This window comes from Oenanthe melanoleuca, chromosome 2 (genome assembly GCF_029582105.1).
Source record: "Oenanthe melanoleuca isolate GR-GAL-2019-014 chromosome 2, OMel1.0, whole genome shotgun sequence".
Classification (NCBI taxonomy): domain Eukaryota; kingdom Metazoa; phylum Chordata; class Aves; order Passeriformes; family Muscicapidae; genus Oenanthe; species Oenanthe melanoleuca.
This window is the reverse complement of record NC_079335.1, coordinates 959,698-986,084: the sequence shown is the minus strand read 5'-3', so window position 1 is coordinate 986,084 and position 26,387 is coordinate 959,698. Positions and strand designations below refer to the sequence as shown.

The 26,387-nt window shown below is 39.7% G+C and overlaps 1 protein-coding gene across 1 annotated transcript in view; it reads left to right on the top strand.

Annotated features, from left to right (window-relative positions):
* Positions 1 to 26,387, top strand: part of MROH1 (maestro heat like repeat family member 1) — a 106,343-nt gene that overhangs the window by 39,778 nt on the left and 40,178 nt on the right. The window contains exons 10-19 of the mRNA XM_056485041.1: positions 1,170 to 1,317; positions 4,038 to 4,078; positions 9,215 to 9,305; positions 10,858 to 10,910; positions 11,816 to 11,923; positions 12,622 to 12,741; positions 15,046 to 15,168; positions 17,175 to 17,321; positions 19,865 to 19,891; positions 24,278 to 24,478. Of these exons, the coding sequence (XP_056341016.1) occupies positions 1,170 to 1,317; positions 4,038 to 4,078; positions 9,215 to 9,305; positions 10,858 to 10,910; positions 11,816 to 11,923; positions 12,622 to 12,741; positions 15,046 to 15,168; positions 17,175 to 17,321; positions 19,865 to 19,891; positions 24,278 to 24,478 (1,059 nt within the window). The remainder of the gene's footprint in view (positions 1 to 1,169; positions 1,318 to 4,037; positions 4,079 to 9,214; positions 9,306 to 10,857; positions 10,911 to 11,815; positions 11,924 to 12,621; positions 12,742 to 15,045; positions 15,169 to 17,174; positions 17,322 to 19,864; positions 19,892 to 24,277; positions 24,479 to 26,387) is intronic.

Below are 26,387 nucleotides of genomic sequence, written 5' to 3'. Positions count from 1 at the left end.
CTGGGGATTCCAAGATGAAAGGGGAAAATTTGGGATAAGAAATTCCAGGAATTCTGGGATGAAGGGGGAAAAATCTGGGATAAGGAATTCTGGAATGAGGGAAAATTTAGGATAAAAAATTTTGGAATGAGAGAAAATTTGGGATAAAAAATTCTGGAATGAGAGAAAATTCGGGACAAAAATTTCTGGAATGAGAGAAAATTAGGGATAAAAAATTCTGGGAAGTGAGAGAAAAATCTGGGATAAAGAATTCCAGGAATTCTGGGATGAAGGGGGAAAAATCTGGGATAAGGAATTCTGGGATGAGAGTGAAAAATTCGGAATGAAGAATTCTGGGATGAGAGAGAAAATTTGGGATCAAGAATTCTGGGAATTCCAGGATGAAGAGGAGAAAATTTGGGAATAAAATCAGGAACAAGAGGGGTGGAAAATTCTGGCAATTCCGACTTTTCCAGGAGAATTCCAGAGGTTTTTCCAAAGTTTTTTTCCAGAGCTGGGGAGAAATTTGGGATGCAGGGAAAACAAGGAAGGGCTTCCTATGGAATATCAGAATTTTGGGATGGAATTCCCAGAAAATTCTGGGGAAATCCTGGGAATTTTGGGAATTCTGAGCCGGTTTTTCCTGGGTTTTTTTTGGGAATTCTGAGGGGGTTTTCCCTTTTTTTTTTTTTTGGGAATTAGGGGTTTTTTTTGGGAATTTTGGGGGGTTTTTTTTGGAATTTTGGTTTTTTTTTGGGAATTCTGGGGTTTTTTTGGGGAATTCTGGTTTTTCCCGGGTTTTTTTTGGGAATTCTGAGGGGGTTTTTCCCTTTTTTTTTTTGGGAATTCGGGTTTTTTTTGGGAATTCTGAGTTGGTTTTTCTGGTTTTTTTTTTGGGAATTTGGGGGTTTTTTTGGGAATTCTGGGTTTTTTTGGGAATTCTGGTTTTTCCCGGGTTTTTTTTGGGAATTCTGAGGGGGTTTTTCCCTTTTTTTTTTTGGGAATTCGGGGTTTTTTTGGGAATTCTGAGTTGGTTTTTCCGGTTTTTTGTTTTTTTTTTTTTTGGAATTTGGGTTTTTTTTGGGAATTCTGGTTTTTTTTTGGGAATTCTGGTTTTTCCCGGATTTTTTTTGGGAATTCTGAGTTGGTTTTTCCTGGGTTTTTTTTGGGAATTCTGGTTTTTCCTGCAGGTTTTGTGGCCGTTCCTGCTGGAATTTCTGATCCCAGCTCAGTTCAGCCCAGCCCTGACCCCTCTGTGCAGGAGTTTGACATTCCTGGCTGGAAAAATTCGGGAAGAACAACCGGAAAATGAGACCTGGATCCGCTCTGAGCATCGTGGTAAATCCCAAAAAAAAAAAAAATCCGAAAAAAATTCCTGCCCAAATTGTTGAAAAATTAAAAAAAATTATCCCCCAAAAAAAAAAAAAATTCAAGAAAAAAAGGGCCTCCAAAAATTCACAAAAAATTTAAAAATGATCCAAAAAATCCCATCCCACAATCCTAGAAGAATCCCCCCAAAAAATCCCAAAAACTCACAAAAAAATAGAAAAAAAAGTCCCCTAAAAATTCACCAAAAATAAAAAAAAAAGCCTAAAAAAATCCCACCCCCAAAATCCTAGAAAAATTAAAAAAAAATTTAAAAAATTCCCAAAAAATCACACCCCCCAAAAAATAAATTAAAAAAAAAATCCACCCAAAATTCACCAAAAATAAAAAAATGCCCAAACAAATCCCACACCAAAATCCTAGAAAAATGAAAAAAAAATCACCCCCCCAAAAAAATAAATTTTACAAAAAAGTCCCCCAAAAATTTACCAGAAATAAAAAAATGACCAAAAAAATCCCCCCCAAAATCCTAGAAAAATCCCCCAAAAAATTGCAAAAAATGACCAAAAAAAATCCAAAAAAAGTGCCCCAAAAATTCACCAAAAATAAAAAATAAATGCCCAAAAAAATCCCCTCCCAAATCCTAGAAAAATAAAAAAAATAAATTCCAAAAATCACCCAAAAAAAATTTTTCCAAAAAAAGTCCCCCAAAAGTTCACAAAAAATTAAAAATGCCAAAAAAAATCCCCCCCAACATCCTAGAAAAATAAAAAAATAAAAAAAAACACAAAAAATCACCCCCCCAAAAAAAAAAAATTAAAAAAAAAGTCCCTCAAAAATTCACCAAAAATAAAAAAATGCCCCAAAAAATCCCCCCACAAAATCCTAGAAAAACTAAAAAAAAATCCCAAAAAATCACCCAAAAAAAAATTTCCCCTAAAAAATCCCAAACAAATTCCCAAAAAATCCTCCCAAAAATCCCCCGAAAAACAAAAAAAAAATTCCAAAAAATCCTCCCCAAAAATCTCCAAAAAATCCCACAAAAATTCCCCCAAAAATCCTCCCAAAATCCCCCCAAAAATTCCAAAAAATTCCAAAAACTCCCCCCAGAAACGCCCAAAAATTCCCAAAAAAATCTAAAAAAATCCAAAAAAAAACCCCCCAAAAAATCCCAAAAAAATCCCCAAAAAATCCCCCAAAAATCCCCAAAAAATCCCCAAAAAATCCTCAAAAATCCCCCAAAAATCCCAAAAAAATTCTCTCAAAAAATAATATTAAAAAAATCCTCCAAAAACTCCCAAAAAATCTCCAAAAAATCTCCAAAAAAATCCCCCCAAAAATTCCAAAAACTCCCCAGGGAAACCCCCAAAAAATTCCCAAAAAATCCCCAAAAATTCCCCCGAAAAATCCCCAAAAATTCTCCAAAAATCCCCCAAAAAAATCCCCCCAAAAATCCCAAAAAATTCCAAAAACTCCCCCCAGAAACGCCCAAAAATTCCCAAAAAATCTAAAAAAATAAAAAAAAAAACCCCAAAAAATCCCACAAAAATCCAGAAAAATTCCCCAAAAATCCCATAAAAAAATCCCCCAAAAATCCCAAAAAATCCCAAATAAATTCCCTAAAATTCCCTAAAAAATTCCCAAAAAATCCTCTAAAAAACCCCAAAAATAAAAAAAAAAAATCTCCCAAAAAATCCCTCCAAAAATCCCCAAAAAATTCCAAAAAATCCCGTCCAAAAAACCCCCAAAAAATCCCCAAAAAAACCCCAAAAAACCCAAAAAATTTCAAAAAATCCCCAAAAATCCCAAAAAAAATCACCCCAAAAAAACCCCAAAAATTCCCATAAAATCCCCCAAAGAAATCCCCAAAAATCCCAAAAAAAAACCCCAAAAATTCCCAAAAAATGCCCAAAAATTCCCCCCAAAAATCTCCAAAAAATCCCCCAAAAATCCCCCCAAAACCCCAAAACATTCCAAAAAATCCCCTCAAAAAAAACCCCAAAATCCCCCAAAAATTCCCAAAAAATTTTAAAAAATCCCCCCCAAGAATCCAAAAAAAATCCAGAAAAATTCCCCAGAAAATAAAAAAAAAATCCCAAACAAATTCCCAAAACCTCAAAAAATCTCCAAAAATCCCAAAAAAAATCCCCCCCAAAAAACCCCAAAAATTCCCAAAAAATCTCCCAAAGAAATCCTCCAAAAATCCCCCCCAGAAAAAAAAAAAAAAACAAAAATTCCCAAAAAATCCCCAAAAATTCCCCCGAAAAATCCCCAAAAATCTCCAAAAAATCCCCCTATAATCCCCAAAAAATGCCAAAAAATTCCAAAAACTCCCCCCAGAAACGCCCAAAAATTCCCAAAAAATCCAAAAAAATCCCCCCAAAAAAATCCAGAAAAATTCCCCAAAAAATTCCCCCCAAATAAAAAAAAATCCCCCAAAAAACCCCAAAAAATTCCAAAAAATCCCCTCCAAAAAACCCCCCAAAATCCCCCCAAAATTCCCAAAAAATTAAAAAAACAAATCCCAAAAAATCCCAGAAAAATTCCCTCAAATTAAAAAAAAAAAAAAAAAAAAAAAAAACTCCAAAAAATTCTCCAAAAAAATTCCAAAAAAATTCCCCCAAAAATCCCCAAAAATTCCCAAAAATTAAAAAATAAAAAAAATCAGGATCAGGGTTGGGAATTTTTTGGGAATTTTGATTTTTTTTTCCCATTTTTCTTTCTTTTCCCAGGAAATTTTCCGTCTCCTCAAGCTCTGACCGTCAGGCTCTTGGTGAGTTTGGGAATTTTTGGGAATTTTTTTGGGAATTTTTGGGGAAATATTTTGGAATTTTTTTGAAATTTTTTGGGATTTTTTTGGGAATTTTTTGCGGATTCTTTGGGGAATTTTTTTGGGATTTTTTGGGAATTTTTTGGGGGGGGATTTTTGGGGAATTTTTTGAGAATTTTTTTGGAATTTTTTGAGATTTTTTGGGAATTTTTTTGGAATTTTTGGGGAATTTTTTGGGAATTTTTTGAGATTTTTTTTTAATTTTTGGGGAATTTTTTGGGATTTTTTTTGGAATTTTTGGGGATTTTTGGGGAATTTTTTGAGATTTTTTTGAGAATTTTTTTGGAATTTTTGGGGAATTTTTTTGGGATTTTTTGGGAATTTTTGGGGGGGATTATTTGGGGAATTTTTTGAGAATTTTTGGGGGAATTTTTTTGGGATTTTTTTGGGAATTTTTGGGGAATTTTTGGGGATTTTTTGGTGAATTTTTTGTGAATTTTTTTGGAATTTTTGAGGAATTTTTTTGAGGGATTTTTTGGGGAATTTTTTGAGATTTTTTTTTTTTATTTTTGGGGAATTTTTTGGGATTTTTTTGGGAGAATTTATTTGGGATTTTTGGGGATTTTTTGGGAATTTTTTGGGGGGATTTTTTGGGGAATTTTTTGAGAATTTTTTTGGAATTTTTTGGGATTTTTTTGGGAATTTTTGGGGACTTTTTTGGGGAATTTTTTTAAATTTTTTTTGGATTTTTTTTTGAATTTTGGGGAATTTTTAGGAATTTTTTGGGAATTTTTGGGGAATTTTTTGGGAATTTTTTTGGAATTTTTTGGGATTTTTTTTGTAATTTTGGGGGATTTTTAGGAATTTTTTGAGAATTTTTGGGGAATTTTTTGGGAATTTTTTTGAGGAATTTTTTGGGGAATTTTTTGAGAATTTTTGGGGAAATTTTTGGGAATTTTTTGAGGGATTTTTTGGGGAATTTTTTGAGAATTTTTTTGAAATTTTTTGGGGATTTTTGGGGGATTTTTTGAGAATTTTTGGGGAATTTTTTGGGAATTTTTTGTGATTTTTTTGGGAATTTTTAGGGATTTTTGGGGAATTTTTTGGGAATTTTTTGAGATTTTTTTGGGAATTTTTGGGGAATTTTTGGGGAATTTTTTGAGAATTTTTTTGGAATTTTTGAGGAATTTTTTTGAGGGATTTTTTGGGGAATTTTTTGAGATTTTTTTTTTTTTTATTTTTAGGGAATTTTTTGGGATTTTTTTGGGAATTTTTTGGGATTTTGGGGGATTTTTTGGGAATTTTTTGGGGGGATTTTTTGGGGAATTTTTTTTTATACTTTTTTTGGAGATTTTTTTTGGAATTTTTTTGGATTTTTTTGGGAATTTTTGGGGATTTTTGGGGAATTTTTTGGGATTTTTTTGGGAATTTTGGGGAATTTTTAGGAATTTTTTGAGAATTTTTGGGGAATTTTTTGGGAATTTTTTTGAGGGATTTTTTGGGGAATTTTTTGAGAATTTTTTTGAAATTTTGGGGGATTTTTGGGGGATTTTTTGAGAATTTTTTTTTTGAATTTTCTGGGAATTCCCGAGGTATTTCTGTCCCGAGGTGTGAGAAAAAGTTGGGAAAATCCCCTAAAATCTTCCTTGGAAAAGCTGAGGGGGCATTTCCTGATCTCAGCATTCCCAGATTTTGTCATTCCCAGATTTTGTCATTCCCAGAATTCCAGCATTCCCAGATTTTCGGATTCCCTGATTTTGTCGTTCCCTGATTTCTGCATTCCATGATTTCATAATTTCCTGATTTTAATTTTCCATGATTTCAGCATCCCCAGAATTCCCTGATTTCATCATTCCCAGAATTCCAGAATTCCCAAATTTCATCATTCCTTGATTTTAGAATTCCCTGATTTTATCATTCCTTGATTTCAACATTCCCTGATTTTATCATTCCATGATTTTATCATTCCCCGAATTCCAGAATTCCCTGATTTCATCATTCCATGATTTTCTCGTTCTCTGATATCAGCATTCCCTAATTTTATTCCATGATTTTAGGATTCCATGATTTTATCATTCCCAGAATTCCAGAAATCTCTGGTTTTATCATTCCTTGATTTCAGATTTCCCTGATTTCATCATTCCCAGAATTCCCTGATTTTATCATTCCTTGATTTCAACATTCCCAGAATTCCAGAATTCCATTATTTCAACATTCTCAGATTTTAGGATTCCCTGATTTCATCATTCCTTGATTTCAACATTTCCCTGATTTTATTCCATGATTTTGGGATTTCCATGATTTTTTCATCCCCTGATCTCAGCATTCCCTGATTTTATCATTCCCAGAATTCCAGAATTCCCTGATTTTATCATTCCCTGATTTCAACATTCCCGATTCCATTCCCACTTTTTTCTCACTTTTCCCACTTTTTTCCCAATTTTTCCCCACTTCTCCCAAATTTTTTCCACTTCTCCCAATTTTTTCCCGCTTTTCCCACTTTTTCCACTTTTTCCCAATTTTCCCAATTATTTCCCACTTTTCCCAAGTTTTTCTCTCAAATTCCAGCCCAGATTCCCAATTTTTCCTCTGGAATTCAGCTCAAATTCCCCATTTTTTTTCCTATGCAATTCCCACTTTTTTCACCACAATTCCATCTCAGATTCCCAATTTTTCCTCTGAAATTCCAGCTCAAATTCCCATTTTTACTCCAGAACCCTTTCCCATCTGGAATTCCCATTTCCATTCCCACTTTTCCTAATTTTCCCCAATTTCCCCCAATTTCCCCCAATTTTCCCCAATTTTTCCCGAAATTTCCCAATTTTTCCCAATTTTTCCCAACTTACCTCAATTTTCCCCAATTTTCCCAATTTTCCCCAATTTTCCCATTTTTTCCCAATTTCCCCCAATTTTCCCCAATTTTTCCCCATTTTCCCAATTTTTCCCAATTTTCCCCAATTTTCCCCAATTGTCCCCAATTTTCCCCGAAATTTTTCCCAATTTTCCCCAATTTTTCCCAATTTTCCCCAATATTCCCATTTCCCCCCAATTTTTCCCAATTTTCCCCGATTTTTCCCATTTTTCCCGATTTTTCCCAATCTTTCCCAATTTTTCTGATTTTTTTCCCAATTTTCCCCAGTTTTCCCCAGTTTTCCCCTTTTTTCCCAATCTTTCCCAATTTTTACCAATTTTTACCGATTTTTCCCGATTTTCCCCAATTTTTCCGATTTTTCCCAATATTTCCCAATTTTTCCTAATTTTTCCCAATTTTTCCCGATTTTTCCCAGTTTTTCCCTAATTTTCCCAATTTTTCCCGATTTCCCCCAATTTTTCCCATTTTTTCCCAATTTTTCCCAATTTTTCCCACTTTCCCCAATTTTTCCCAATTTTTCCCGATTTCCCCCAATTTTCCCCAATTTTTCCCAATTTTTCTCGATTTTCCCAATTTTCCCAATTTTTCCCAATTTTCCCTAATTTTTCCCAATTTTTCTCCAATTTTCCTAATTTTCCCCAATTTTCCCCAATTTTTCCCGATATTTCCCAATTGTTCCCCAATTTTTCCCAAAATTTCCCGATATTTCCCAATTTTTCCTGATTTTTCCCGATTTTTCCCCAATCTTTCCCAATTTTTCCCATTTTTCCCGATTTTTCCCGATTTTTCCCAATTTTCCCCCATTTTTATCCCGTTTTTTCCCTAATTTTCCCCAATTTTCCACCCAATTTTTCCCATATTTTACCCCAATTTTTTCCCAATTTCTCCCAAATTTTCCCCAATTTTTCTCCAAATTTTCCCCAATTTTCCCCCAATTTTCCCCCATTTTTCCACCATTTCCCCATTTTACCCAATTTTTCCCCATTTCTCCCAATTTTTCCCAATTTTTCCCCAATTTCCTTCAATTTTCCCCATTTTTCCTGATTTTTCCCCATTTTTCCCCAATTTTTCCCGATTTTTCCCATTTTTCCCGATTTTCCCCCAATTTTTCCCATTTTTTTTCCCATTTTTCCCGATTTTTCCCGATTTTTTCCCCATTTTTTCCCCATTTTTCCCATTTTTTTCCCCATTTTTCCCATTTTTTTCCCCATTTTTCCCAATTTTTCCCGATTTTTCCCCATTTTTCCCCATTTTTCCCAATTTTCCCCCGATTTTCCCCGATTTTTCCCGATTTTTCCCCATTTTTCCCGATTTTTCCCGATTTTTCCCCATTTTCCCCCATTTTTCCCCATTTTTCCCAATTTTTCCCCATTTTTCCCGATTTTTCCCGATTTTTCCCGATTTTTCCCAATTTTTCCCGATTTTTCCCCATTTTTCCCCATTTTTCCCCAATTTTCCCCCATTTTCCCCATTTTTCCCGATTTTTCCCGATTTTCTCCGATTTTCCCCATTTTTCCCAATTTTTCCCGATTTTCCCCATTTTCCCCCAGTTTTTCCCCATTTTCCCCGATTTTTCCCCAATTTCCCCCAGATTTTTTCCCAATTTCCCCATAAATTTTCCCCGATTTTTCCCAATTTTTCCCGGTTTTTCCCAATTTTCCCGATTTTTCCCCATTTTTCCCAATTTTTCCCGGTTTTTCCCAATTTTCCCGATTTTTCCCGGTTTTTCCCAATTTTCCCGATTTTTCCCGATTTCCCCCCATTTTCCCCATTTTTCCCGATTTTCCCCAATTTTTCCCGTTTTTTCCCAATTTTTCCCAATTTTCCCCAATTTTTCCCGTTTTTTCCCATTTTTCCCGATTTTTCCCCATTTTTCCCGATTTTCCCGATTTTTCCCATTTTTCCCGATTTTCCCCCAATTTTCCCCAATTTTTCCCGTTTTTTCCCAATTTTCCCATTTTTCCCCATTTTTCCCGTTTTTCCCAATTTTCCCCAATTTCCCCATTTTCCCCGATTTTTCCCATTTTCCCCGATTTCCCCCAATTTTTCCCCATTTTTCCCCATTTTTCCCCATTTTTACCCAATTTCCCCATTCCCCATTTTTCCCCTTTCCCCATTTTTCCCCTTTTCCCACATTTTTCCCCATTATTCCCCCCATTTTTCCCAGATTTTCCCCAATTTTTCCCCATTTTTCCCATTTTCCCCCATTTTTCCCGATTTTTCCCGATTTTTCCCAATTTTCCTCCATTTTTTCCCGATTTTTCCAGGCCGTTTCCTCCCAGCCCTTCCTCTCTCCCGGCCGCGGCGCCGCCGCCCTGCGCCTGCTCCAGGTGCTCCAGGTCCATCCCCAGCTGGAAGGTCGGGAAAAGAAAAGAAAAAAAAATTTCCCGGAATTGTCATTCCCGGATTTTTCCCATTCTGGGATTTTTTTTGGGATTGGGGAAGTCGCAAAAATGGGATTTTTGGGGGGTTTTTTTCCTGTTGAATTTGGGGTGGGATAATAATTGGGGTTTGTGGGGTTTATGGGATTTGTGGGATAATTTTGTGGGATTTGGGGACTTGTGGGATTTATGGGATAATGGGATTTGTGGGTTTTATGGAATTTATGGGATTTGTGGGATAATGGGATAATGAGATCTATGGGATTTGTGGGATTTGTGGGATTTGTGGGACTTGTGGGATTTGTGGGATAATAGGATTTATGGGATTTGTGGGATTTGTGGGATAATGGGGTTTGTGGGATAATGGGATTTATGAGATTTAGGCGATTTATGGGATTTTGGGATTTTTGGGATAATGGGATTTCTGGGATTTATGGGATTTGTGGGGTTTATGGGATAATGGGATTTCTGGGATACTGGGATTTATGGGATTTATGGGTTTTATGGAATTTATGGGATTTGTGGGATTTGTGGGATTTATGGGATAATGGGATTTATGATATTTGTGGGATTTGTGGGATTTGTAGGATTTGCTGGATTTATGAGATTTGAGGAATTTATGAGATAATAGGATTTGTGGGATCCATGAGGTTAATGGGGTTTGTGGGATAATGGGATTTATGAGATATATGGGATTTATGGGATAATGGGATTTGTGGGATAATGGGATTTTGGGATTATGGGATTTATGGGATTTGTGGGATTTGTGGGATAATGGGGTTTATGGGATAATGGGATTTATGATATTTATGGGATTTGTGGGATTTGTAGGATTTGCTGGATTATGGGATTTGAGGAATTTATGAGATAATAGGATTTGTGGGATAATGGGATTTATGGGATTTGTGGGATTTATGGGATAATGGGATTTCTGGGATAATGGGATTTATGGGATTTATGGGATTATGGGATTATAGAACACCGGGATCATAGGATGGATGGGATAATGGGATCCATGGGATGGGATTTATGGGATCTATGGGATAATGGAATGGAATCATGGCTTTAATGGGATTTATGGATGGGATCCATGGGATTTATGGGATAATAGGATAATGGGATTTATGGGATTATAGAAAACTGGGATGATGGAATGGGAGAGGATCATGGGATGGATGGGATAATGGGATTGATGAGGTTTATGGGATCATGGGATGGGATGGGATGGGATGGGATGGGATGGGATGGGATGGAATCCCTGGGATTTATGGGATAATGGGATGGGATTTATGGGATTTATGGGATAGAATCCATGAGATTTATGGGATTATGGGATAATGGGATTGATGAGGTTTCTGGGATCACGGGATAATGGGATTTATGTGATAATAGGATTGATGGGATGGATGGAGTGGGATCCATGGGATAATCAGGAATTCTCCCAATCCATCCTCCCCCCGTCCGACATTCCCAAAATCCCGATTTTTTTTTTTTTTTTTTTTTTTTTTTTTTTTTTTTTTTTATCCCAGAGAACACCGAGAATTCCCTGTGCCAGCAGGAATGGGAGGAGAAGCTGCTCCAGGTGTGGATCCCAGGAATTTTGAATCCAGGTTTTCCCTGGATTTTGGATCTGGAAAAGGAATCCTGGGCTGGGAAAGGAGCGGGAAAATCAAATCCCAGGAGATTTTCCCGTGGAAAATCCCGGAATTTCCTGAGGAAATCCAGGATTGGGATTCCCAGGGAGAAGGGGCCAGGCTGTGTTCGCTGGGAATTTTGGGATGGAAAACCAGAATTCCAAAGGGTCAGAAGCATTCCATGGGAAATTTGGGATGGGAAACCAGAATTCCAAAGGATCCTCAACTTTTTGTGGGAAATTTGGGATGGAAAACCGGAATTCCAAAGGGATTTTGGGATTGAAAACCAAAATTCCAGAGGGATCCAGGGTGGAAAACCAGAAATCCAAAGGATCCTCAGTCTTCCATGGAAAATTTGGGGTGGGAAACCAGAATTCCAAAGGGATTTTTGGGGTTGGAAACCAGAATTCCAGAGGGATCCAGGATGGGAAACCAGAATTCCAAAGGGATTTTGGGGTGGAAAACCAGAATTCCAAAGGATCCTCAACTTTTTGTGGGAAATTTGGGATGGAAAACCAGAATTCCAGAGGGATTTTGGGATTGAAAACCGGAATTCCAGAGGTATCCAGGGTGGGAAACCAGAATTCCAAAGGGATTTTCGGGTGGAAAACCAGAATTCCAGAGGGATTTTTGGGTGAAGGATCCTCTGTCTTCCATGGAAAATTTGGGGTGGGAAACCAGAATTCCAAAGGGATTTTTGGGTGAAAAACCAAAATTCCTAAAGGTCTTTCCATGGGAATTTCCATGGGAAACCCAACATTCCAAAGTCCCGACGCGTTTCCATGGAGACCCAGAGTTTTGGGATTCCCGGCTGGAATTCCTGGAATTCCTCCCATCCCTTTCCTTATCCCAGTTTCTCCGGGAATCCCTGGCGTCCATCCCGGATAAATCCTGGATTTGCCCTTTGGTGTCGGAGATTTTCCGGCAGCTCCGCGCCTCCGACGGCTCCCAGGGGGAAAAGGTGAGGATTGGGAAAATCCGGGAATTTTTTCCAGGGGAATTTTTCCCCTTTGGAAAAGTTGGAGGAATTTGTGGAAATCCCTGGGATTGTTCAGCATCTTCAAGGTGGGAATTCCTGGGAGATTTCTGGGAGTGGGGATGGGAAAAAGTGGGAATGGGAATGGGAATAATGGGGAAAATGGGAATGGAAAAATGGGAATGGAAATAATGAGGAAAATGGGAAAAATGGGATCGGGAAGGGGAAAAATGGGAATGGGAATAATGGGAAATTGGGAATGGGGAAAAATAGGAAAAATGGAAAAAATGGGAAAAAAATGGGGAAAATGGGAATGGGGAAAAATGGGAATGGGAAATTGGGAAAGTGGGAAAATGGGAATGGAAATAATGGGGAAAAATTGGAGTGGGGAAAATGGGATTGGGAAGGGGGAAAATGGGGAAAAATGGGAATAATGGGAATGGGGAAAATGGGGAAAATGGGAATGGGAAAAATGAGAGTAATGGGAAAAATGGGAATGGGGAAGAATGGGGAAAAATGGGAATGGGAAAAAATGGGAAAAATGGGGAAAATGGGAATGGGGAAAAATGGGAATGGGAAATTGGGAAAGTGGAAAATGGGAATGGAAATAATGGGGAAAATGGGGAAAATCGGAAAAATGATAAAAATGGAACAAATGGGGAATTTTTTTTTTTTTTTCCCAGGATTTCCTCTACAGATCCATGGGGACGGCGCTGGGGTTGTGTCCCAGTAAGGAACTGGTCCGGAAGCAGCTCCAGGAACTCCTGGAAAACGCCCGGTACCAGGAGGAGGCGGAGCGGGAGGTGAGGAATTCATGGAAAATCCCAAAGATTTGGGAAAACCCCAAGGAATTTTAGGAATTTTCATCCTGGGAAAGGGTTTTAGGAGTCGCTCCTCCTGGTGGGAATGTGGGGGTTGGGCTCCTTGGAATTCCATGATTTTTTTTTATCAGGATTTCCATGGAATTCCAGGGTTTTAGTGTGGATTCCACAGAATTCCAGGATTTTAGAGGGATTTCTTGGAGTTCCAGGATTTTAGTTGGGATTTCTTGGAGTTCCAGGATTTTACTTGGAATTCCAGGATTTTAGGCAGGATCTGACAGAATTCCAGGATTTTAGTGGAGATTCCCCAGAATTCCATGGTTTTAGCCAGGAATCCCAAGAAATTCCAAGATTTTAGAGGGATTCCATGGAATTCTGTTATTTTATTCAAAATCCCACAAAATTCCCAGGTTTTAGAAGGATTCATTGAAATTCCAGGATTTTAGTTGGGATCTCAAGAAATTCCAGGATTTTAGTTCAGGTCCCACAGAATTCCAGGATTTTAGTAGGAATCCTATGGAATTCTGGGGTTGGGAATGGGATTTCCCGATGGGATGGGGGTGAAAAGTGTGGAATTCTGTGGGAATTGTGGCTAAAATCTTGGAATTCCTTGGAAATCTTTGCTAAAATCCTGGATTTCCGTGGGAATCTCTGCTAAAATCCTGGAAATTCTGCGGGAATTCCATGAAATCGTGACTAGAATTGTGGAATTCTATGGGATGTGACTAAAATCCCAAAATCTCATGGAATCTTTACTAAAATCCTGAAATTCTGTGGGAATTGAGTGGAATCCTGACTAGAATCATGGAATTCTGTGGAATCCACACTAAAATCTTGGAATTCCATGGGACTCTTTACTATAATCCTGGAAATTCCTTGGGATTCCACCTAAAATCCTGAAATTCCATGGAATCCTACTAAAAATACTGGAATTCTTGGAATTCCCGTTAAAATGCTGGAATTCCATGGAATTACAACTAAAATCCTGGAATTCCATGCAAATGTTTACTAAAATCTTGGAATTCTGTGGGAATTCCACGGAATCCAGACTAAAATCCTGGAATTCTGTGGAATCCCAACTAAAGTCCCGAAATTCCATGGAATCCCTAAAATCCTGGAATTCCACGGCATCCATCTAAAATCCTGGAATTTTCTGGGATCATGAATAAAATAACAGAATTCCATGGAATCCCTCTGAAATCCTGGAATTTCTTGCGATTCCTGGCTAAAATAATGGAATTCTTTCAGATCCTGACTAAAATACTGGAATTCCAAGTAAAATCTTGGAATTCTATGGGAATTCAACTAAAATCCTGGAATTCCAAGAAATCCCTCTAAAATTCCTGGAATTCTGTAGAATCCACACTAAAATCCTGGAATTCCATGGAATCCCTGATAAAAATCATGGAATTCCAAGGAGCCCCATCTTAAATCCAGGAATTCTGTGGAATCCTGACTAAAAGCCCAGAATTCCATGGAATTCCTGCTAAAATCCTGGAATTCTGTGGGATCTTTTCGAAAATTCTGGAATCCCAACTAAAATCCTGGAATTTCAATGAATCCTTCTAAAACCTGGGAATTTTGTGGGATTTTGAATAAAATAACAGAATTCCATGGAATCCCTCTAAAATCTTGGAATTTCTTGGGATTCCTGGCTAAAACCATGGAATTTTGGGGAATCATGGCTAAAATCCTGGAATTCTGTCAGATCCTGCCTAAAATCTGGAATTCCAAGCAAAATCCTGGAATTCCAAGAAATCCCTCTAAAATCCTGGAATTCTGTGGGAACTTGACTAAAATCTTGGAATTCCAAGAAATCCCTGTTAGAAATCATGGAATTCCAAGGAACCTTTTCCAAATCCCTGGAATTCTGTGGAAATCCTGACTGCAATCCTGGAATTCCCCGGGATTCCTGGCTGAAATCATGGAATTCTGGGGAGCTCCTCCTAAAATCCTGGAATTCTGTGGGATGCTGGCTAAAAATAATGGAATTCATGGGATTCTTAGCTAAAATCATGGAATTTTGGGGAATCCCAACTAAAATCCAGGAATCTGGCTGGAATTCATGGAATTCCAGGGATGGAGCAGCCAAAATTCCATCCCAGCCCTTCCCAGGCGGGAATTCTTTCCCAAAATCACAGAATTCCTGGAATTCCAGCCTGGAATTGGTCTGTGCATATCCAAGCAGGGTTGGAATTCCCTTGGAATTCCAGGAATGATCCCTGAAAAAAACTTTGGGAATTCCTGACCGGCCTCTCCCGGGTTTTATTCCTGGAATTCCTGCAGGGTCTGGCTTCCTGCTTTGGGATTTGTGCCCGGAATCATCTGGAAGAGACTTTGGAAAAGTTGGAGGAATTTGTGAAATCCGACGTCTTCAAGAAATCCCTGGGATTGTTCAGCATCTTCAAGGTGGGAATTCCTGGGAGATTTCTGGGAATGGGGATGGGAAAAATGGGAATGGGGATGGGAAAAATGGGAATAATGGGAAAAATGGGAATGGGGAATTGGGAATGGGATAAATGGGAAAGGGAATAATGGGAATGGGAAAAATGGGAATGGGAAAAATGAGAATGGGAAATTTGGAATTGGGAACAGGAGTAATGAGAATGGGAATAATGGGAATAGGAATGGGATTGGGGAAAATGGGAATGGGAAAAATGGGATTGGAATGGGAATGGGAACGGGAAAGGGAAAAATAGGAATTCTGAGAATGGGAATTCTGGGAATGAGGAAAATGGGAATGAAAATGGGATTGGGAAAAATGGGAATGGGAAATTGGGAATGGGGAAAATGAGAATGGGAAAAATGGGATTGAAATGAGAATGGGAATGGGAAAAACAGGAATCCTGGGAATGGGGGAAATGGGGAAAATGGGAAAAATTGGAATGGGAAAAATGGGAATGGGGGAAATCCCAGGAGTGGCTGAGGGAGCTGGGGGGGCTCATCCAGGAGAAAACTGGGATTGGAGGTATTCTTCCTAAAATCATGGAAAAACGTGGAATTCCTACTGAAATCCTGGAATGCCAAGGAATTCTTCCTCAAATCCTGGAATTCCATGGAAATTCTCCTGAAATTCCAAGGAATTCCTGCTGAAATCCTGGAGTTCCTAAAAAATCCTCCCTAAATCCTGGAATTCCAAGGGAATCCTCATCAAATCCTGGAATTCCAAGGAATTCCTCCCCAAATCCTGGAATCACGTGGAAATTCTCCTCAAATCCAGGAATTCCACAAAAATCTTTCTCAAATCCATGAATTCCATGGAATTTCTCCCTCAAATCCTGCTGGAAAAGCTGGGAATTCTCCAGGATTCCCTTTCTGGAATTCCCAGCATTCCCAAATCCTGTTTTTTCCATGTTTATTCCATGTTTATTCCATGTTTTTCCATGATTTTTCTGTCATTTTTTAGTGGTTTTTCCATGTTTTTTCCGTGTTTTTCCATGGTTTTTCCATGGTTTTTCCAGTTTCTTTCCGTGTTTTTTCCAGTTTTTTTCCCTGTTTTTTCCGTGCTTCTTCTGTGTTTTTCCATGGTTTTTCCATGATTTTTCCATGGTTTTTCCATGCTTTTTCCGTGGTTTTTTCATGGTTTTTCCATGTTTTTTCTGTGTTTTTTTCTCTTTTTTTTTTTTTGTTTTTTCCGTCTTTTTTCCCATTTTTTTGCATGTTTTTTCCATGGTTTTTTCCATGTTTTTTCCCATTTTTTTTCTGTATTTCTTCCATGTTTTTTCCGTGTTTTTCCCATGTTTTTTCTGTGTTTTGTTCTGAGTTTTTTCCATGTTTCTCTATGTTTTTTCCATGGTTTTTCTGTGATTTTTCCATGGTTTTTTCCATGTTCTTTCCATGTTTCTTCCATGTTTTTTCTGGGTTTTTTTCTGAGTTTTTTCCATGTTTCTCGATGTTTTTCCCATGTTTTTTCCATGTTTTTCCCATGTTTTTCCATGTTTTTTTCCATGGTTTTTCCATGGTTTTTCCTTGGGTTTTTTGTGTTTTTTCCATGTTTTTTTCTGTGTTTTTTCCAGTTTTTTTCCGTGTTTTCTCCATGTTTTCTCCATGTTTTCTCCATGTTTTTTCCGTGTTTTCTCCATGGTTTTTCCAGTTTTTTTCCGTGTTTTTTCCGTGTTTTTTTCCATGTTTTTCCATGTTTTTTCCGTGGTTTTTCCGTGGTTTTTCCAGTTTTTTCCATGTTTTTTCCATGTTTTACCATGTTTTTCCATGTTTTTTTCTGTGTTTTTTCCAGGTTTTTTCCGTGGTTTTTCCATGGTTTTTCCATGGTTTTTCTGTGGTTTTTTTGTGGTTTTTCCATGTTTTTTTCCGTTTTTCCCCCATTTTTTTCCCCGTGTTTTTTCCATGTTTTTCCCCATGTTTTTTCCGTGTTTTTCCCGTGTTTTTTCCATGTTTTTCCCGTGTTTTTTCCGCAGGAAAGGAGCGAGGGGGAGCTGGAGAAGCTCCGCAGTGGCCTCGTGCTCTGCTACGGCCGCGTGGCCGAGGCGGCGCCTCCGGAATTGCTGCATTCCCGCCTGGAATCCCAAATCCTGAAAAACATCCTCCAACACGGCCACACCAAGGTGAGAGGCTGGAATTTTCCAGGAATTTTCCGGGAATTTTACAGGAATTTTCTGGAAAATTTCTGGGAATTTTCTGGAATTTTTTGGGAATTTTTCAGGAATTTTCCAGTAATTTTTCAAGAATTTTACAGGATTTTTCCAGAAATTTTCCAGTAGTTTTTCAGTTATTTTACAGGAATTTTCCAGTAATTTCCCAGGAATTTTACAGGAATCTTCAAGAAAACTTCCAGGAATTTTCCAAGTATTTGCCAGAAATTTTCCAGGAATTTTTAAAGAAATTTGCAGGAATTTTCAAGGAATTTCCCCTGGAATTTTTCAAAAATTTTTTAGGAATTTTTGAGGAGTTTTCTGGAAATTTCCCAGGAATTTTTGAGGAATTTTCTGTGAATTTTCTGGAAATTTTCCCGGAATTTTCTGAGAATATTTTGGGAATTTTCCAGAAATTTTCCAGGAATTGTCTGGAAATTTTCTGGGAATCTTTGAGGAATTTTGGGGCAATTTTCTGGAAAATTTCCAGGGATGTTTTGGGAATTTTCTGGAAAAATGCCAGGAATTTTCAAGGAATTTTCTGGGAAATTTTTGGGAATTTTCAATGAATTTTCCAGCAATTTTCTATGAATTTTCCAGGATTTCCCAGGAAATTTCTGGGCATTTTCCAGGATTTTTCTGGAAATATTCCGCGGATTTTCTAGGAATTATCCGGGAATTTTCTGTAAATTTTTCAGGATTTTTCTGGAAATATTCCAGGAATTTTCTGGAAATATTCTGTGAATTTTCCCGGAATTTTCTGAGAATATTTTGGGAATTTTCCAGGAATTTTCCAGGAATTGTCTGGAAATTTTCTGGGAATCTCTGTGGAATTTTGGGGGAATTTTCTGGGAGATTTCCAGGGATGTTCTGGGAATTTTCTGGAAAATTTCCAGGAATTTTCTGGAAATTTTTGGGAATTTTTTAGAAAATTTCCAGTAATTTTTCAAGAATTTTACAGGATTTTCCCAGAAATTTTCCAGTAATTTTTCAGTAATTTTACAGGAATTTTCCAGTAATTTTACAGGAATTTTACAGGAATCTTCAAGAAAATTTCCAGGAATTTTCCAATAATTTTCCATTAATTTTCCAGAAATTTTCTGGCAAATCTTCAGAAATTTTCTGGGATTTTCAAAGGAATTTTCTGGAAATTTTCTGAGAGTTTTCCAGGAATTTTCTGGGAATTTTCCAGGAATTTTCTGGGAATTTTCCCATAATTTTCCAGGAATTCCCCAGGAATTTTCCAGGAATTTTCTGGGAATTTTCCCAGAATTTTCCAGGAATTCCCCAGGAATTTTCCAGGAATTTTTAAAGAATTTTACAGGAATTTTCGAGGAATTTTTCCAGGAATTTTCTGGGAATTTTCTGGGAATTTTCTGAGACTTTTTGAGAATTTAACAGGGATTTTCTGGGAATTTTCCAGGAATTTTCCAGGAATGTCCTAGGAATTTTCCAGGAATTTTCTGGAAATTTTCTGAGAATTTTCTGGAGAATTTTCTGGGGATTTTCTGGGAATTTTCTGAGAACTTTCCAGGAAATTTTCTAATAACTTCCCAGGAATTTTCTGGGGATTTTACAGGTATTTTCCATTATTATTTCAAGAATTTTACAGGAATTTTCAAGGGATTTTCTGGGTATTTTCCAGGAATTTTCCTGGAATTTTATGAGAATTTTATGAGAATTTTCTGGGAATTTCCTGGTAATTTTCCTGGGAATTTTGCAGGAATTTTCACAGGAATTTTCTAGGAATTTTTCAATAATTTTCTAGGAATTTTCTGAGAATTTTCTGGGAATTTTCTGGGAATTTCACCAGGAATTTGCTGGGAGGTTTTCCCATAGGGATCATTCCAAGGGGTTTGGAAGTTTTGGGGTTGGGTTTTGCCAATGGAATTTTGTTTTTTTTCCCAGTGGAATTTTTTTTTTTTTCCTGATGGGATCTGGGATTTTCCAATGGAATTTTGCTATTCCCACTGGGATTTGGGGGTTTTTCCAGTGGAATTTTTTTTTTTTTTTTTTTCTGGTGGAATTTTCCGACTGAAATTTAATTTTTTCCTGCTGATATTTTGGTTTTTTCCAATGGAATTCCATTTTTTCCCTGCTTGGATTCTATTTTTCCCAATGGAGTTTTCCCGACGGAATTTGGTTTTTTCCTGCTGAGATTTTAATTTTTTTCTGCTTTTCCTACTGGAATTTTTGCTTTCCTGATGGAATTCCATTTTTCCAAATGGAATTTGGGTTTTCCCCACTGGAATTCGAGTTTTTTCCAATGGGATTTTGGCTTTTCCTGATGGAGTTTTAATTTTTCCCTGGTGGAATTTCTTTTCATTCCTGATGGATTTTTTTTTTTTCCCATCGGAATTCCTTTTTTTTTTTTTTTTTTTTTTTAATTTGGAATTTTGCTTTTCTTGCTGGGATTTTGATCTTTTGGAATTTTAGGGTTTCCTGGTGGAGTTTTGTTCCTTCCCGCTGGGATTTGGGATTTTCCTGATGGGAATTTTGTTTTTCCGCCCGTTCAGGTTCTGGGAATAAAAGTAGAGACCAAGGTAGGGAAATTTGGGATTGGCCTTGGAATTTTCTTTCTTTCCACCTTTTCCTCTCGTTCTGGGCTGGAATCGCTTCCCGAAAAAACGTCGGAATTCCCGGGAAAAATCCCAGGGAAAAGGGATGGGGAAAGGCAGGGAGGCCTGGACATTCCAACCTAAATGATCCCAGAATTCCATGATCCCAAAATTCCATGATTCCAGAATTCCATGATTCTAATTCCACAGTTCTGGAATTCCATCATCTCAAAATTCCCGTTCCCTCATCCTGGAATTCTGTGATCCTGGAATTCCGTGATCCCAGAATTCCATAATTCCATTGGTCTGGAATTCCATGAATCCAGAAATCCCAGAATTCCATAATTCTGTAATTCCATGATTCTGTAATTCCAGAGTCTCAGAATTCAATGGTCCCAGAATTCCACAATCCCATGATTCTGGAATTTTGAGATCCCAAGAATTCAAAAATTCTCAGTGATTCTGGAATTCCATAATTCTGGAAATTCCATTATCCCAGAACTCCATGATCCCAAAATTCGATGATCCCAGAATTCCACAATTCCATAACTCTGGAATTCTGTGATCCAAGAATTTAATAATTCCGTGATCCTGCAATTCCATGAATCTGAAATTCCATGAATTCTATAAATTCCATGATCCCAGAATTCCGTAATTCTATCATTCCATGATTCTGAAATTCCACGATCCCAGAATTCCATTATTCCATAAATTCCACAAGCCTGTGAATCCACAATTCCATAATTCCGTGATTCCATGATTCTGGAATTCTGGGATTTAAGAATTCCATGATCTCACAAATCCAAGATCTCAGAATTTAATAATTCAGTAATTCCGTGATCCCAAAATTCCATAAATTCCATGATCCAAAAATTCCATGATTTCAGAATTCCACGATCCCAAAATTCCACGATCCCGTGATTCTGAAATCCTGGGATCCAAAAATTTGATAATTACATTTTCCCATAATTCCATGAATCTGGAATTCAGCGATTCCGTAAATTCCGTAATTTCATGATTCCAGAAATTCCATGATCCCAGAATTCTGTCATTCCATGATCTCATAAATCCATGATCCCAGAATTCAATCATTCCATGATTCTGGAATTCAATCAATTCCATAAATTCCATGATCCCAAAATTCAGTCATTCCAGAATTCCATTAATTCCATTATCCCAGATTTCCATGATTCTGGAATTCCACGTTCCCATAATTCCATAAAATCTCCTTAAATTCCTGAACTTCCCAAAGGCCTCCCCAGCCCCAGATCCATCCCAAAATCCACCCCAGGAGTTTCCCTTGGGATAAATCCTGAGGTTTTTCCCAAATTCTGGGAATTCCGAGGGCTGGGATTGGGGCATTCCCGGCGTTTTCCATGGAATTTTCCCATCGGGAATTCCTTCCTTCAGCTCCACTAACGCCTCTCCCTCGCTGGCACTAACGGCTTCTGCCAGGAATTCCAGGTGGTTTTCCAGAATTTTCCAGAATTCCAGGTTTTTCCTGGAGTTCTGGGTGGTTTTTTTAGGGATTCTGCAGGAATTCCGGGAATTCCCGGATTTCTTTGGGATCTGCTGCAGCATTTCCGAGTTTCTGGGGGTTCTGGGGGGGAGGGGGTGAGGAGGTTTTGGCAGTTCCTGGAATTGGAGCTGGAATTCTGGGGGAATGGGGAATGTGATCCCATTGATCCTCGTGATCCCAATCCCAGTGATCCCAATTATCCCAGTTATCCCAGTTATCCCAGTTATCCCAATTACCTCTCAATTATCCCACTGATCCCAGTGATCCTGGTGATCCCGATGATCCAAATGATCCCGATCCCGCTCATCTCAATCCTTTCAGTCTCCAGTTCCGGTGATCCCAGTTTCTGGGATGATCCAAATAATCCCAGTGATCCCACTGATCCAAATGATCCCAATGATCCCATTAATCCCAATTATCCCAGTCCAGCTGATCCCAGTGATCCCGATGATCCCAATTCCACTGATTCCAATCACAGCAGTCTCCAATTCTGGTGATCCCAGTTTCTGGGATGATCCCAATAATCCCAGTGATCCCAATCCTGCCAGTCTCTGATCCCAGTGATCCCAAAGATCCCAGTGATCCCACAGATCCCATTCCCAATTATTCCAGTGATCCCAATCCTGTCAGTATCTGATCCCAATGATCCCAGTGATCCCAAAGATCCCAGTGATCCCGGTGATCCCAGTGATCCCAGTGATCCCAGTGATCCCAGTGATCCCAATCCTGGCACTCTCTGATCCCAGTGATCTCAATGATCCCAAAGATCCCGGTGATCCCACAGAACCCAATCCCAATTATCCCAGTGATCCCAATCCTGTCAGTCTCTGATCCCAATGATCCCAGTGATCCCACCGATCCCAATGATCCCAATAATCCCGTGATCCCAATCCTGCCAGTCTCTGATCCCAGTGATCCCAAAGATCCCAGTGATCCCACAGATCCCATTCCCAATTATCCCGGTGATCCCAATCCTGTCAGTCTCTGATCCCTGTGATCCCAAAGATCCCAAGGATCCCAGTAATCCAAATGATCCTAACCTCACTGATCCCAGTGATCCGAATCTGGGTGATTCCAGTGATCCCAATGATCCTGATCCCAGTGATCCCAGTTTCAGAGATGATCCCGGTGATTCCAGTCCAGCTGATCCCAGTCATCCAAATGATCCCAATCCCATTAGTCTCCAGTCCTAATGATCCCGGTTTCCAGACTGATCCCAATGATCCCAGTGATCCCAGTTTCTGAGCTGATCCTGGTTTCTGGGCTGATCCCAATTCCTGGGATGATCCTTGTTTTTGGGCTGATCCAAATTTCTGTGCTGATTCCATTTTCCAGGCTGATCCCAGTTTCTAGGCTGATCCCAGTTTAAGGTCTGATCCCAGTTTCTGGGTTGATCCCAGTTTTTGGGCTGATCCCAGTGATCCCAATCCAAATGATCCCGGTTTCTGAGCTGATCCCGGTTTTTGAGCTGATCCCGCTGATCCTTATCCCAAATATCCCAGTTTTTGGGCTGATCCTGGTTTCTCAGCTGATCCCAGTTTTTGGCTGATCCCAGTTTCTGGGCTGATCCTGGTTTTTGGCTGATCCCAGTTTCTGGGTTGATCCCAGTTTTTGGGCTGATCCCACTGATCCCAATCCAAATGATCCCAGTTTCTGAGCTGATCCCAGTTTAAAGGCTGATCCCGGTTTCTGGGCAGATCCTGGTTTTTGAGCTGGTCCCTCTGATCCCAGTCCCAGTGATCCCAGTTTCTGAGCTGATCCCGGTTTCTGGGCTGATCCCAGTCCCAGTGATCCCAGTTTCTAAGCTGATCCCAGTTCCTGGGCTGATCCCACTGATCCCAATCCAAATTTTCCCAGTTTCTGGGCTGATCCCAGTTTCAGGGCTGATCCCAGTTTCTAGGCTGATCCCAGTTTAAGGTCTGATCCCAGTTTCTGGGTTGATCCCAGTTTTTGGGCTGATCCCACTGATCCCAATCCAAATGATCCCGGTTTCTGAGCTGATCCCGGTTTTTGAGCTGATCCCGCTGATCCTTATCCCAAATATCCCAGTTTCTGGGCTGATCCTGGTTTCTGGGCTGATCCTGGTTTTTGGCTGATCCCAGTTTCTGGGTTGATCCCAGTTTTTGGGCTGATCCCACTGATCCCAATCCAAATGATCCCAGTTTCTGAGCTGATCCCAGTTTAAAGGCTGATCCCGGTTTCTGGGCAGATCCTGGTTTTTGAGCTGGTCCCTCTGATCCCAGTCCCAGTGATCCCAGTTTCTGAGCTGATCCCAGTTCCTGGGCTGATCCCAGTTTCTGAGCTGATCCCAGTTTTTGAGATTGATCCCAGTTTCTGGGGTGATCCCAGTTTTTGGGCTGATCCCACTGATCCCAATCCAAATTTTCCCAGTTTCTGGGCTGATCCCAGTTTCTGGGCTGATCCCAGTTTCAGGACTGATCCCAGTTTCTGGGCTGATCCCAGTTTCTAGGCTGATCCCAGTTTCAGGATTGATCCCAGTTTCAGGACTGATCCCAGTTTCTGGGCTGATCCCAGTTTCAGGATTGATCCCAGTTTCAGGACTGATCCCAGTTTCTGAGATTGATCCCAGTTTCTGAGCTGATCCCAGTTTCTGGGTTGATCCCAGTTTTTGGGCTGATCCCACTGATTCCAATCCAAATGATCCCAGTTTCTGAGCTGATCCCAGTTTCTGAGATTGATCCCAGTTTCTGAGATTGATCCCAGTTTCTGAGCTGATCCCAGTTTCTGAGATTGATCCCAGTTTCAAGGCTGATCCCAGTTTCTGAGATTGATCCCGGTTTCAGGACTGATCCCAGTTTCTGAGCCGATCCCAATCCCGTTCCCATTCCCAGGACACGGCGCTGAAGCTCAGCCTCGCCCGCAGCATCTCCATGATCAGTCGAGCCCTGGCCCGCGGGAATTCCGGGAATTCCGGGAATTATCCAGGGAATGACACCGGGAATTCTGCTGGGAATTCTGGGAATTGTCCTGGGAACGGCCCCAGGGGCTCCATCAGCATCGCCCGCAAGGCCGAGCTCGTGGCGCTCATGGTGGTGAGACTGGGAGGGACTGGGATGGGATAATGGGATACTGGGATGGACTGGGAGGGACTGGGATGGGATAATGGGATACTGGGATGGACTGGGATGGGACTGGGATGGGATAATAGGATACTGGGAGGGACTGGGATGGGATAATGGGAGGGATAATTGGGATAATGGGATACTGGGATGGACTGGGAGGGACTGGGATGGGATTGGGATGGGATAATGGGATACTGGGATGGACTGGGCTGGGATACTGGGATGGGATAATGGGATACTGGGATGGGATAATCCTGGGATGGGATAATGGGATACTGGGATGGACTGGGAGGGACTGGGAGGGACTGGGATGGGATAATGGGATACTGGGATGGACTGGGCTGGGATAATCCTGGGATGGGATAATGGGATACTGGGATGGACTGGGATGGACTGGGAGGGACTGGGATGGGATAATCCTGGGATGGGATAATGGGATACTGGGATGGACTGGGATGGGATTGGGATGGGATAATGGGATACTGGGAGGGACTGGGGTGGGATAATTGGGATAATGGGATGGACTGGGATGGACTGGGAGGGGCTGGGATGGGATAATAGGATACTGGGATGGACTGGGCTGGGATAATTGGGATAATGGGATGGACTGGGATGGAGTGGGGGACACTGGGATGGATTCAGATAGACTGGGATTAACTGGGACGGACTGGGAGGGACTGGGATGGGATAATGGGATACTGGGATGGACTGGGAGGGACTGGGATGGGATTGGGATGGGATAATGGGATGGGATACTGGAATGGACTGGGATGGGATACAGGGATAATGGGATGGAGTAATGGGATACTGGGAGGGACTGGGGTGGGATTGGGAGGGACTGGGACAGGATGATGGGATGGCATGATGGGATGGACTGGGATGGACTGGGATGGGATACTGGAATGGGATTGGGATGGGATGTTGGGATACTGGGATGGACTGGGAGGAACTGGGAGGGCACTGGAGGGCACTGGGAGCTTCTGGGAATGATTATGGGAGTGAGATCTGGGAATTTGGGGATACAGGAAATGCAGGGATTCAGAAATCCAGAAAATTCAGGAAATTTAGGGAATTCAGGAATCCAGGAATTCAAAAATTCAGGAATCCAGGAAATCTAGAAATTCAGGAATCCATGAATTCAGGAAATTTAGAGGATTCAGGGATCCAGGGATTCAGAAATTCAGGAATCCAGGAATCCAGGAAATTCAGGAATTCGGGGATTTAGGAATTCAGGGAATCCAGGAATTCAGAAATTCAGAGAATTCAGGAATCCAGGAAATTCAAAAATTCAGGGAATTCCGTAATCCAGGGAATATAGGAATTTCAGGAAATTTAGGGAATTCAGGAAATTCAGGAATTCAGGGATCCAGGAAATTCAAAAATTCAGGAATCCAGGAATTCAGCGAATTCAGAAATCCAGGGAATTAAAAAATTCAGGAATCCAGGGAATCCAGGAATTTCAGGAAATTTAGGGAATTCAGGAAATTCAGGGAATTCAGGAATCCAGGAAATCCAGGAATTTCAGGAAATTTAAGGAATCCAGGAAATCCAGGAATTCAGGAATCCAGGAATTCAGAAATTCAGGAATCCAGGAATTCAGGGAATTAAGGAATCCAGGGAATTGAAAAATTCAGGAATCCAGGGAATATAGGAATTTCAGGAAATTTAGGGAATCCAGGGAATTCAGGAATCCAGGAAATTCAGGAATCCAGGGAATCCAGGAATTTCAGGAAATTTAAGGAATCCAGGAATTCAGGGATCCAGGAATTCAGAAAATCATGGAATTCAGGAATCCAAGGAATCCAGGAATTTCAGGAAATTTAAGGAATCCAGGAAATTCAGGAATCCAGGAATTCAGAAAGTCAGGAGTCCGGGAATC